The 14810-nt window shown below is 39.6% G+C and overlaps 1 gene segment (V, D, J or C); it reads left to right on the forward strand.

The window, feature by feature from the left end:
- Positions 1-14810, forward strand: part of LOC116632792 — a 423629-nt gene that overhangs the window by 16950 nt on the left and 391869 nt on the right. The window contains 1 exon segment of the C gene segment in view: positions 5712-5718. Coding sequence covers positions 5712-5718 — 7 coding nt within the window.

Raw genomic sequence — 14810 nt, forward strand, 5'->3', positions numbered from 1 at the left:
GAAAAACCCAAATGTCCTTCGATGGGTGACTGATTAAGCAAACTGGCACATCCATACCATAGAATACTACTCAGAAATAAAAAGGAACCAACCCGTTGGAAATAAACAATAACTTGAATAGATCTCATGCTTTTATTACTTATGTGGGGTGAAAAAAAACTCAAAAAGTTATGACTATACAAATCTATTTATAGAGCATTATTGAAATAAAATGGTAGGGATGAAGAACAGATTAGTGATTGTCAGAGCTTAATGATGTCATGCTACAAAGGGGGTAGCATAAGGAAGCCTTGGGGTAGGAAATCGTTGTGCATCTTGATTGTGGCAGAGGATCTATACATATAATACACATGAATTCATGTATCTGTAAATATATAAAATTGCATAGAACTATACACACACACACACACACCCTCAAATGAGTGCATGCAACACTGTGGAAATCTAAATAAGCTCTGTGGATTGTACCAATGTTAATTTCTTGGTTTAGATATCACTGGACCAGACTGGGTGAAGAGTACATGTGACCTCCCTGTATGTTTTTTGAAGCTTCCAAGAATCTATAATCATTTAAAATTTCAAATATTTTTTAAAGATTTTATTTATTTATTTATTTATTTATTTATTTAGAGACCACACTCTCACGCAAGTGGGGGGAAGGGCAGAGGGAGAGAGAGACTCTCAAGCAGACTCCCTGTTGAGTGCAGAGCCCGATGCGGGGCTCCATCCCATGACCCTGAGATCATGACCTGAGCTGAAACCAAGAGTTGGACACTTAGCCAACTGAACCACCCAGGTGTCCCCCAAAATTTAAAATATTTTTAAAAATTTAACAAAATTCCCACCAAACATGGAGCACTGGGTGATATACACAAATAATGAATCTAGGACCACTATATCAAAAACTAATGATGTACTGTATGGTGGCTAACATAACATAATAAAAAAAATGAATTACTAGAAAAACAAAATTAAAAAAAAAATCAAACTGAACAACTGTGAATCATCTCCTTTGGCTCTGTTACACATCACATATTCAGCTCCCCAGTTCTTGTAGTTCCAATCCTGCACAGAGCTCATGCACTAATCTTGCAGTTATCTTTTCACTTTCTTTCTGAGGCACACATATTCAGTGACAGAGAAAAACTGCCTTTTATATATGATTTGTAAGAGTCAGAGTTTGCTAAGTGTAGCTAGAATAAATTATATCAGTAAATGGTAAATTGTATACAAGTTAGTGCAATGATTTTTAGATCACTAAGAAATTATCCAACTCTCAAAGAAAAAGCAAAAAAAAAAAAAGAACATTGTACTGTTAGTACTACAAATTCTGTGTAGCTCATATTTTCTGGTTACTGAGTGAGAGGACAGATGGAGTGACATCAAAGCAATGCATTTGAGAGTTGATTTTTTCTTCTGGGGTGCAAAGCATGCTATTTGGACAAGTCTGAAGAGAACTATACAAATGGTGGTTAACTTAACAAGATAATGCATCTTCAATGACAAAATCCAATGGAGTGTCATAGAATCAAACAATTAGGCAATACTAGTTTTGCCATAGATATCCTAGCCTAATCTCAATATTAGTATTGATTAGTATTTCAATATTAGTATTAGTATTGAAATATTATTAGTTACCCTCTAAATTCAATAGCTCTTATTTTTTTGTAGTAATGTGAACACTGTCTAGAACATGATTACTTTGAAATTTTTACATATTTATTTAAAACCAGACATGCTGCTTCTAAAACTCAAGTGAAGATGAAATATGCAGAAAATCAGAATCAAGTTTGCAACAGAAGAATAACGGGGATTGGGTGGACCCAAAACTCTGTCATACATCAAATAATATTATAAAGCTGGAATAATTAAAAATAATACTAGCAAATGTAGAACCAGAGAAACTATGGATGAGAAAAGAGGAGACAAAAATAGAAACAAATTACAAATAGGAAATTACTATACCACACAGGTAATGCTTATCAGGGAGAAAACAATGGAGCAGTGGATAATGTTGGGGCAGTTGTCTAGCCACCTGAAAAAAATTGGCCCCTAAACTTACTCTTAGGTCAAAGTAATTCCATGTGGTAGACTGAAGATACTAAATTTTAAACATAATAGGAAATTTCAGAATTTTTTAAAAACAATCTTGGTGTGAATCAAGACTTTCTAAGCATGCCTCAGATTTCAAATTTCAGGCAAAATAAACAATAAATAAGAGCACATCAAAGCAAACATTGCTACATGGCAAAAACATCATCAAAAAGCCAAAATCAAATACCAAAATGGAATAAAAAGATTAAAAAACAGGGAAAATGTAATTTTACTATATAAAGAGCTTTTTAAAATCAGTAAGTAGATTAACTCTCCAAAAATATTGCACCGATAATAGCTAATATTAATCAAGTATATTTGCTATGGCCTAGCCATTATTCTAATTGTATATAACTATATATATATGTAATCTATCTATGTCAATACATATTTCAAATGATACAGCAATTCTAGACAGTATGTACTATTCTTTCTCTAGTATTTAGAAAATCAGGGAAAAGCAGGCTCTCCGCTGAGCAGGGAGTCCAACACTGGGTTCAATCGCAGGACCCTGGGATCATGACTTGAGCTGAAGGCGGATGCCCAACCTACTGAGCCACCCAGGCACCCCAAGAACACTTACTTTTACTGTATGTCATTTATTTATGTAAAGTATTTGTGATTTGCATGGGTAATAGTTACCCTCCCCCAACACACACACAGTGACTTTCTGATTCCTTTGAGGTCTAGAAATGGAGAGGTCTTTTTTCCCTTCTGTTGTGTTCTTCCCTCCCTCCTATAACTGTCAAGTTTGTGACCCTGAATTTTGGTCACACTTGGTCCCTGTAGCCAGGCATAAAATTATTTGAAGAAATGGATTTCTTGTATTCCCTATTTCCAATCAATGAGGTTTCCAGACATAGCCACACCCTATTTGATTTCCCTCTTTTTGAGCTCTAGTCCTTTTAAGATGTCACCTGCTGAGATTCTTATATACTATACAGAGAAACACAATCCATTACACCTATACTTGGGTCCAACTCTTTTATAACCTCTGGTAGGAGTTTAAAGGCCATTCAAGGAACAATGAAACAAAAGTATAAGTAAGAGAAGGCTTTTTTTTTTTTAATATTTTATTTATTTGACAGAGAGAGAGACAGAGAGAGAGGGGATACAAGCATGGGGAGTGGGAGAGAGAGAAGCAGGCTTCCCGCTGAGCAGAGAGCCCAATGCGGGGCTCGATCCCAAGACCCTGGGATCATGACCTGAGCTGAAGGCAGACGCTTAACCGACTGAGCCACCCAGGTGCCCCAGAGAAGGCTTTTCCGACTATGACTTTGAACCTCATGGATACTATGCTCACCAAAAGCAAAATGTCCATCCATCAATCTTTTCTTTGTAGGCTGCATGAAGTGGGTGCTGTGAGATTGTGTCCTTGACCAGGAGATGGCAGTGGTTCTATTCCTCTCCTTCCTTGAATTCTTTAAACATCAAAAGCATGAAATTTACTTTTGATTGACTGAGACACTAACAGAAAGGCTCTCTCCTGCGTCAGAGAACAAGAGCCAAGACCCAGAGACAGCGCCTCAGAGAAGATCTGGAATCCTTACAAATTGTACCAAGACTCAGACGTCAGGATGGAGAACATGCTGGAATGTGCGTTCATAGTTTTGTGGCTTCAGCTTGGCTGTAAGTTGGAGGTTAAGAGAGGAGAACCACCAAGGACACATTTATCCAAAGCCGGGGAGAAGAGATAGGGGTTCTGTGTCAGCTCACCCCGGGGTTTTCTCTTGTGGAAATTTTTCAGAACTGCTGTACCAAAGGCTTTGTATCATTTCTGATTTTGTTTTCCTCAACAGGGTTGAGTGGAGAAGACCATGTGGAGCAGAGTCCTCAGACCCTGAGACTTCAGGAGGGAGACAGTGTCAGCCTCAGTTGCAGTTACACGGTCAGCGACTTTGAAGGGCTACCGTGGTATAGGGCAGCATCCCGGGCAAGGCCCGGAAGTCCTCTTCCTCCTGTACTCAGTTGGTGATAAGAAGCAGAGAGAAAGACTAAAAGCCACACTATTAAAGGAGGGAAGTTCTCTGCACATCGAAGCCTCTAAACCTGAAGACTCAGCCACTTACCTCTGCGCTGTGGAGACACAGTGCTCCCAGGCAGCCCCAGCATGTACCAAAACCCTGCAGGTGCACTCTGGAGTAAGGGCATCTCTGCTGTTTCTCCTCCTCAAAGAAGTACTTACATAGCATTCAGAGCCTCTTTCCAAGTGGTCTATGGAGAACAAAGTCTTGTGACACAGCTAGATGGCACAGATTACTGTTCCTTCTGTCCTGGTATCCTGGACAGTCCCCTTTGTGTGTTTTATAGTAAGATTTGAAACTCACTGTGTTTTTCCTTCATCTTTGTTCTTCTCCATATTATTTTATCTACTCTAGGTCCCTTTGCAATTCCACACAAACTTTAGAACCGATTCCTAAATTCTAAATCCTTTTCAATTTCCACAAAATTTCTGTTGCAATTTTTATTGGTTTTTCATTAAATCTATGAGATCATTTTGGGGAGAATCGGTATCTTAGCCATTTTGAGTTTCATGTCATAAATATAGACTATCAATTTATTTAGGTCACCTTCCATTTCTCTAAGCAATGGTTTCAATTTTTAATGTAGTGATCTTGCACTTCCTATGTCAGTATAGAAATCCCATGCAATTTTTAAAATGTTATTTTCCAGTTGTTGCTAGTGTATAGAAATACAACTGGTTTTTATATATTGACCTTATATTCACTGAACTTGCTAAATTTAGTAGTTAATTCTAATCACTTGGGAATTTGTTTGGATTTTCTACCTCCATAAGCATGCTACCTGCAAATGAAGAAAGTTTTATTTCTTTGTTTACAGTCTTTATTATTTATTTCCCTTGCCTTATTTGCCAGACTTTATGGCAGGGCTAGCTTCCTGGGAATACTGAGATCTGCTTATCATTACAGGTCGACAAAGATTGAAAAATGCAAAGGATATAAACAGAATGAGTGGAGTCTGGAGGCCTGCCTTTTAAGTTAGACCAACGACTAATCTCCTCCTCATAAATGGGCTCTGAACAACAGAATCAGCTGTCCCATCCCTCCCTTGTGGGAAGGGGGTGGGGGAAGGCCTAGAAATAAGGGAAGCAGAAGTGGAAGCTTCCTGACCTAGGGAGAGAGACAGAAGTATTCTTTTATCCACATCACCTGGTTTTGTTCAGTTTTAGCCCATTGGGTTTATAGCTTTACAGTTTGACCAACGTATTCAGGTCAAGAGATCAGAAAATAACCCTGGGATTCTTGTTTTGACCTGCCCTCATTTTGCCATTCCCATTGTGACCATTATTGCCTTTATTATCATTTATTGAACCCTTAGCACATGCCAAGTGCATTGCCCAGCACTCTACTTACTCATTTCATAATCCAAAAACTGTGAAGTAATACTAACACATCCTCAGATAAGGAAACTGAGGCATAAGTGGGTTGAAAGATGAAGGAATTTCTGAAAGTAAAATGTTGCAAGCACCATAACATGAGATTAAAAAATAAGAATTCCTGAGCTAACAAGCTGGACAGTACTTCTCAGATGTTCTGGACGTTTAAGAATCACATGAAGATTTATTTCAAAAGTGCAGCTCCAATTCTGATCAATAGATTCTGAGTGAGTAGGTCTGGCATGAGATCAGGGGCCGCTTTTTTCGTGAGTTATTGATGATTTGGGCTCAAGTGACTGGGAGATCTTACTTTGAAAACCACTGCCTGGGAGGCTGCTGTCTTTCAGGAGGATGGGTGATGCAGACCTGCAAGCATTGGGGGTTAACGTAGATGAGAGGTGCTGAGGAACCCTCGAATCCCACCTTGGCATGCCTGAATGCAGTATTTCTGGTTAAGCCATATCCTATTTTAGTTAGAAAATTTCCTTTTTAATGATAAAAAGGTAGTAATCTTTTTTCAACAACAAAAAGAAATGTATCCATGGTTTGAAAAGAAGCAGAGAGGAGTAAGAGATAGACAAGCCTTTTGGTTATAGACTTAACCAGAAAAAAAAGCCAAAACAACTTATTTCACTCTCCAACGTGTATAAAAGTCTACTCATTCTTTATTTTTTTTTTTAAGATTTATTTATTTATTTGAGTGGGGCGGCAGAGGGAGAGGGAGAGAGAGAATCTCCAGCAGAATCTGCACTGAGCACAGGGCCCAACTCACGGCCTGAGATCATGACCTGAGCTGAAATCAAGAGTCACCTGAATAAAAGGAAAATTGCATGGCATTCTGTTTTTGGATATCTGCTTCTGATTGTGATCTATTTTTACACCTGCTTAACAGAAGATAAGGAAATTGGGGAAAAATGGTGGCGTGGGGAGGGGTGGCAACAGGGCTGCCTGGGTTTCTCTGTTAGGCATGGTGAAGAAGAGCAAGTGTTCTCCTGGGCAAGTGGCGCCTCTGAAGGCAGCAGGACCTGCACTGTCCTTCCAGTGCTCTAGGCAGAAGAAAAGAGAGAGCGAGAAGCTGAGGAGAACGCCCCTGAGTGGGGACCCTCTGGGAGGGGGCCATTGGGGAGGGAAGAACCCAGATTTGAGGAGGCCCCTCCGGTCCCCTGTTGTTCTCTCATAGGGATGCCCGCCCCTCGGAGGCCATCTAGAAAAAAGGAGATGGAAGTGAACAGAGCAGCCAAGCTGACCTCACTGTAGCCAGGAGTCAAGACTCAAGTTCAGAGAGCAAAGGAGAGATGGCAATCAATGGAAGATATAAACAGGGCTGCAATGAGATTTATAACTGAAAATGGCCCAGAGGTTTTGCCGTTTTCTTTCCAGGATGCCTAAGAGAATAAGGTCCAGCAACCATCCAAAGCACCCATTAATACTTTAAGCCTCTTTGCTTGTCTTTGATACTCTTTCCTCTCCCCTGAGAAAATGTTTGCTTCACCTAGAAAATGTTGATTTTGTCTTGGTAAGTAAACTTGCATTATATCATCGTATCATCCCCTAAGTCTACAGTTGATTTCAGATCCTTTCATTTGCCTATAGGGTTGAAACTTTTGAAATAAAATGGCAAGAAAGGCATCTGTATTTTCTTTTTCCAGTTGTATGTCCTGTCCTTGAAGTGATGAGCTGACAATTACCCCGCTGCCTGAAAGAAAGAAAGATCATGTGGTTTTTTTAACAATGAAAAAAAAAAAGCGAAAACTCTTAATATTGCAAAAATTGTCCTGTCCCACATGGCGATCATTCTGAAACCACAAATGACCAAAATTGAAGTCCTTTCTTCAACATCATAAACACATCTCAGCAATTCTCCCCCATGTCTATAAAGCAACTTTACTAAAGCAGGTTGGTGGACTCACCCGGGGTGGGAAAGAAGGCCTTCCTGTGTTTAGTCACAAGAGGGGGATGGATGCTCTATTGTCAACAGCATCCCTGATCAGTAGGGGGAGAGAGTGTTTGGCTAGCATTCAATGTTGAGGTTATGCAGAACTGTGACAAATGATTTATTTTATTCTCTTCATTGTAAGCAGAACGGTCTGTGCACAGCATTCAGTGATTCCTGGCCTTGTCCCAATCCATTAGGAAAGGTTTTCTTTCCACTTAAAATAGGATGACAGAAGAAGACGGGAAGTGTAAGATGGAAGGTTTTAAAGCATAAATAATCTATTTTTGTCAATTTTTTGTAGTGATAGAGAAAAGTAGAATTTTGTGGGGGTGGGAAGGAAATTATTTTACTCAATCTATTCCAGTTCTCTTAAATTTGGGAAGATAACAGGAAAAAGTTTTCAAGGTCATTCTCCTTTTTTTTTTTAAAAGATTTATTTATTTATTTATTTATTTATTTATTTATTTATTTATTTAACAGAGATAGAGAGAGAGCACGTAAGTAGGCAGAGCGGCAGACAGAGGGAGAGGGAGAAGCAGGCTCTCTGCTGAGCAGGGAGCCTGACGTGGGGCTCGATCCCAGGACCCCGGGATCATGACCTGAGCCGAAGGCAGCCGCCTAACCGACTGAGCCACCCAGGTGCCCCTCACTCTCTCCTTCTTACAGAGCTTTCCTCTCCTCCCTCCTTTCTGGACTCCTCTGTAGGTCAGCTGTGTGTGACCATGAAACACACACACAGAGAATGGGGAAGGCGGGTTTTGAGCAGGGTTTGTGGAATATAAAAGGGGGTGCCATTCCAGGTCTCTTGTTTTCTTTATACCGACACATGAAGTCTCTAAATGCCCTCCTAGAGATACATGATCCCTGAAGGCATTTTAGGAGACCAGAGACTCAGAAAACTTGGCTTCTAGATCAGGCTCTGACCTTCACCTTCCCAGTCACTTTGAACACTTCGCTTTCCGCAACTGAGTCTCTTTTGCTCGTTCTTGTCATTTAGATGGGCTTTCTTGGTCCTCTCATGTATATTACTTGGTGGTTTTCCTGAACTAAAGAAAAATCCTCTGAGCTCCCCAGACCATCAGTTACTGATAAGATATATTCTTTCTCTTGGGTTGTGAAAAAGCAGTAAGAAAAGGATTCTGGGTGGATGTTGTCCTTAAGGTTCTTATTTTCCTCTTTCAGACTCATCCTCTTAGAGTTTAAAATTCATAAATGCTCTTGAGAGAACCCCTGGGTTAAGAGTTTGTCATGTTTTTACCTTGGCTCCAGGGACATCACTAAACCGGGGAGATGTGCCAGCCAAGAAGCTACCATCTCACAGCTGACTAGAGGCTTGGAATTCCCCAGCGTGACAGCCGCCAAGTGAGGGGCTGCAGTGACTCAGCTGAGTGTCTGTTCTCTTACCTCTTACCTGATGGGTGAGAAATGATATAAAGGGACTTTCCAAGAAGGTGTGAGCTGAGGGAAGCCAGCACTTTAGGGCTGAAGTGGCAAGAGGAGGGAGCAGTTCTAGGAACCTAAAGAAAGCAACTGCAACTGGATAGTAAAAATTTTGATTTCTTTTCTGATATAAGCATTTGTACTCTGCATTTTTCTCTATGCATGGATATTTTGCAGTCTACACATTTGGTATTTAAAACTTTGTTGTCATTCAGGAGGAGGAGGAGAGAGAAGCATTTCCCTGGCAATGCTGGGGTGGGTCCTCAGATGGCAGTGTTTCCATTTCTACCTCCTACTCTGTGCAGATCAGTATGTGTGTGTGTTTGGTGGGGGGTGGGGGGTGAGTGCGTGCGTGTGTGGGTGTGAGCGTGTGACCTTTCTCTGATTGGCTGGGCTGACGCTGTTTCCCCTAGATATTTGAACATAGGAGGTAGCAAAGCAGATTCTTTATCTTGTGAGCCCTTGTCAATATTCCAGAGACAAGAACAAGTTCTTAGTGACTCTAAGTGGCAGAAAGAATGGACAAATCCCTGGGCTTGCTCATCCTTTGGTTACAACTAGACTGTGAGTTAAAGGGATTTGGAAATGGGCAAAGAACAGACAGACCCCAGGGCATTTCTCCTCGGGGAAGAAAAAGAAAGATAAGGAGTAGTACCGGTGTGATGTTTCGCGTAGATTGAAAAAGCAAAATCAAAAGTAATTTCCAAAGAAGAGTTAACCACTAACCAGTCCCTCGGTCTGTGTTCTCTTTCTGGACAGGGGTGAGCAGTAAACAGGAGGTGAAGCAGGTTCCTGAAGCTCTGAATATCTGCGAACGGGACAGTGTGGTTCTCAACTGCAATTACACGGATGGCGCTCTTTATTCCCTTCAGTGGTTTAGGCAGGACCCCAGGAAAGGGCTCACATTCCTGGTGTTAATTCAGTCAAATCAGAGAGAACTAACAAGTGGAAGAATTAAAGTCTCGTTGGATACATCGGCAAGACAGAGCGCTTTATACATTGCAGCTTCTGAGCCCAGTGACTCAGCCGCCTACCTCTGTGTGGTGGGGCACAGCACGCGACGGGCTCCTGTTACCAATACCCAAACTCTGCAGCTGGGGCTCCGATCACGTGTTCTGTCTTGAAGCTGAGGAACCTTTCTCCATCCAAGGGTTTTCTAAATTGATTCTCTCCCCAGAGAGAAGCAATTAAGTATGCAAAACCTCATCTATATATGGATCTATACATATATACACACACATATATGTATGTGTACACACACATCCATATATAAGTACATACACATATGTATCTGAAGTTAAATTTGGCCTTCAGTTTTTTATCAACTTCAATTTAAATAATAGCTTTACTGAGATCAATTCACATGCCATACAATTCACTCTTTTAAAATGAACCATTAAGTGGCATCTAGTACATTCACAGTGTTGTGTAACCACCACCTCTACCTAGTTTCAAAACTTTGTCATCACCCGGAAAGGAAACCACATACCCATTAAGCGTTACTCACCATTCTCCCCTCCCCCCAGCCTCTGGTAGCCTGCTTTCTGTCTCTATGGGTTTACCTATTCTGTTCATTTCATATAAATGGAATCATGCTGCCTTTTGGGTATGGCTTCTTTCATTTAGCATACTCTTTTGGAGGTCCATCCGACTTAGGACCAGCTGGAGAAAGATGGATATTCACCACTACCCAAAATTGTAGGATGCCCTACTTCTAGTTAGCTGGTTACATCTTCTCCATTTTTCCCTTGTTTTGCTAGAAGTTTGTCAGTTTTACTGATCTTTTTAAAGAACCAGCTCTTTGTTTTATTAATTTTCTCTACTGCTTTTCCATTTTCCATTTCATTGATTTCCGCCTTTATTATTTCCTTCCTTACACTTGTTTTGGGTTGATTGTTCTCCTCTTTTTCTGGGTTTTTGAGGTGAGCCCTTAGATGATTGACTTGAGACTTTTATTCTCTTCTAATATTTGTGTTTAGTGCTATAAATTTCCTTCTCAGCACTACTTTGGCTAAGTCCCACAAATTTGGATATGTTATATTTTCATTTCCATTCAGTTCAATATACATTGATTTCCTTTGAGACATTCTTTGTGACCCTTAGATTGAGAAGTGTGTTGTTTAGTTGTTAAGCATTTGGAGATTTTCCTGTTATCTTTCTGTTACTTATTTATGGTTTTATTCTATTGTGGTCAGAGAACACAAGCTTGATGATTTTAATTCTTTTACATTACACTTGCTGAAGTTTGCTTTATGGCTCAAGATATGGTCTTTCTTGGTATGTATTTCATGGACACTTGAAACCAGTGTGTGTTCTGCTATTATTGGGTAGGGTGTTGAAGGGTAGAGCCGGTTATTAGAGCCTGCTGGTTTGTGGTGTTGTTGAGTTCTTCTATATTCTTGCTGATTTTATGGCTAGTTGTTCTTTTTTGTGGAGAGAGGGGTATTAAAGTCTCCAACAGTAATTCTAGATTTGTCTATTTCTCCCTTTAGTCCAGTCAGTTTTTGTTCCACTTATTTTTTAGCTCTGTTGGTGGGTGCATACACATTTAGGATTGCTATGTCTTCTTGGCAGTTTATCTTTTTTATCAGTATGGAAGGTTCCTCTCTGTTCCTGGTAATTTTCTTTGTTCAGAAGTCTATCTACTTATCTATTAATAAAACCATTACTCCTCTCCTTTGATTAATGATCACATGATATATCTTTTTCCATCCTTTTACTTTCAACATACCTGTGTCATTTAAAATGAATTTCCTGTAGACAGTTATAATTGGGTTATGTTTTTTTAATCCACTTTTTATTTTAACTGTCTTTTCGTTGGAATATGCAGAGCAGTCTCTGTATCTTAACTGATGTATTTATATAATTTGATTTTAATTACATTGATATTTTGTGGCTTAATCTGCATTTTATTTATTTATTTTCTTATTCTCATTGGTTTTTGTTTTCCTATGTTCTTCCCTTTGAATTTCTGTGAGTTATTTGGCATTTTCTAGAATTCAATTTTAATTTATCTACAGTGTTTTAGATGTATCTTCCTGTATAGCTTTTTTTAATGGTTGCTCTAAGTACTAACAGAGTCTACTAGTGATGTCATTTCACCAATTTGAATGAAGTCTAAAAACACTGTCTCCTTTTTACACCCATTTATCCTCCATTATTCATAATATAATTTTATTTAATATTTCTTCTATATATACTTAGAACATCATTAGACAGTGTTATAATTTTTGCTTAATCCATTAAACGTGATTTAGGAAACTCAAGAGGAAAAGGAAAGCCTAATGAATTTATCCATATTTTTGTTTACTGTGTTCATTCTTTCTTCCTGGTGTTCCAAGATTCCCTCCTTTATCATTTTTTTTCTCTTCTGTATTGACAGCTCTTCTCTTTCAGCAATTGAAAAATATTGGGTTACTTCCTTCTGGCTTCCTTGGTTTCTGTTGAGAAGTACACTGTCCTTGGAATTGTTTTTCCCTTGGGTAAGGTGTCATTTTTCTAGCTGCCTTCAAAATTCCTTTCTTTCTTGGTTTCTTTCTTTGTTTGTTGTCAGATTTTACTGTGATGTGTTTGAGCATGAATTTCTTTGTTGTTTTCTGATTACTGTGCTTTAGCTTCTTGAATCTGTAGCTTTGTGTCTCCTAATAAATTTGTAAGTTTTCGACCATTACTTCCTTGAGACTTTTTCAGCCCTACTCTCTTTTCTCTCCTCCTGGGATTCTAATAATTCAGATATTGGGCCTTTCGGCGTAGTCTTACAGGTCTCTGAGGCTCTGATCACTTTTTTCAGTCTGTTTTTCTCTGTTGTTCAAATGGGCAGTTTCTATGGTTTTATCTTCTTGTTCATTGATTCTCTCCTCTCTGCTGTACTCATCGCTGAGTTTTTTTGTTTTTTTATTTTCAGTTCTAAAACTTCCATTTAGTTCCTCCTTATATTTCTTTGCTCAGTCTTTTCTTTTTTAAAATTTATTTTGAACATGTTTATAGTTGCTTGTTGAAGCACTTTTTATGATGGCTGTTTTAAAACCCTTGTCAGATAATTCTAACATCTGCATCAGCAAGGTGTTGGTGTTGGTTGCATTTCTCATTCAGGTTGAAATTTTCCTTGTTCCTTCTATGATGAGTGATGTTTACTTGCAGCCAGGATATTTTGAGTGTTATGTTGAGAGACTGTGGAGCTTATTGAAACCTTTTTTTTTTTAATGTTATGTTAATGACCATACATAACATCATTAGTTTTTGATGTAGTGTTCCATGATTCATTGTTTGTGTATAACACCCAGTGCTCCATTCAGTACGTGCCCTCTTTAATACCCAACACTAGGCTAACCCATCCCCCCCACTCCCCTCCCCTCTAGAACCCTCAGTTTGTTTCTCAGAGTCCATAGTCTCTCATGGTTCATCTCCCCCTCCGATTCCTGCCCCCTTCATTTTTCCCTTCCTGCTATCTTTTACTTTTTTTTTTTTTTACATATAATGTATTATTTGTTTCAGAGGTACAGGTCTGTGATTCAACAGTCTTACACAATTCACAGCGCTCGCCATAGCCCATACTCTCCCCAATGTCTATCACCCGGCCACCCCATCCCTCCCACCCCCCACCACTCCAGCAACCCTCAGTTTGTTCCTGAGATTAAGAATTCCTCATAGCAGGGACGCCTGGGTGGCTCAGTCGTTAAGCGTCTGCCTTCGGCTCAGGTCATGATCCCAGGGTCCTGGGATCGAGTCCCGCATGGGGTTCCCTGCTCCTTGGGAGCCTGCTTCTCCCTCTGCCTCTCTCTCTCTCTGTCTCTCATGAATAAATAAATAAAATCTTTAAAAAAAAAAAAAAGAATTCCTCATAGCAGTGGGATCATATGATATATGTCTTTCTCTGATTGACTTATTTTGCTCAGCATAATACCCTCCAGTTTCATCCACGTCGTTGCAAATGGCAAGATCTCATTCCTTTTGATGGCTGCATAATATTCCATTGTATATATATATATATATATATATACCACGTCATCTTTATCCATTCATCTTTTGATGGACATCTTGGCTCTTTCCATTTGGCTATTGTGGACATTGCTGCTATAAACATCTGGGTGCACGTACCCCTTCGGATCCCTACATTTGTATCTTTGGGGTAAATACCCAGTAGTGCAATTGCTGGGTCGTAGGGTAGCTCTATTTTCAACTTTTTGAGGAACCTCCATACTGTTTTCCAGAGTGGCTGCACTAGCTTGCATTCCCACCAACAGTGTAGGAGGGTTCCCCTTTCTCCACATCCCCGCCAACATCTGTTGTTTCCTGACTTGTTAATTTTAGCTATTCTGACTAGTGTGAGGTGGTATCTCATTGAGGTTTTGATTTGGATTTCCCTGATGCCGAGCGATGTTGAGCACTTTTTCATGTGTCTGTTGGCCATTTGGATGTCTTCTTTGGAAAAATGTCTGTTCATGTCTTCTGCCCATTTCTTGATTGGATTATTTGTTCTTTGGGTGTTGAGTTTGATAAGTTCTTTATAGATTTTGGATACTAGTCCTTTATCTGATATGTCATTTGCAAATATCTTCTCCCATTCTGTCAGTTGTCTTTTGGTTTTGTTGACTGTTTCTTTTGTTGTACAAAAGTTTTTTATCTTGATGAAGTCCCAATAGTTCATTTTTGCCCTTGCTTCCCTTGCCTTTGGTGATGTTTCTAGGAAGAAGTTGCTGCGGCTGAGGTCAAAGAGGTTGCTGCCTGTGTTCTCATCTAGGATTTTGATGGACTCCTGTCTCACATTTAGGTCTTTCAACCATTTTGAGTCTATTTTTGTGTGTGGTATAAGGAAATGGTCCAGTTTCATTCTTCTGCATGTGGCTGTCCAATTTTCCCAACACCATTTGTTGAAGAGACTCTTTTTTCATTGGACCAAATGGACTTCACAGGTATATTCAGAACATTCCATCCCAAAGCAAC

Source organism: Phoca vitulina, unplaced genomic scaffold (genome assembly GCF_004348235.1).
Source record: "Phoca vitulina isolate PV1807 unplaced genomic scaffold, GSC_HSeal_1.0 scaffold7, whole genome shotgun sequence".
Lineage (NCBI taxonomy): Eukaryota > Metazoa > Chordata > Mammalia > Carnivora > Phocidae > Phoca > Phoca vitulina.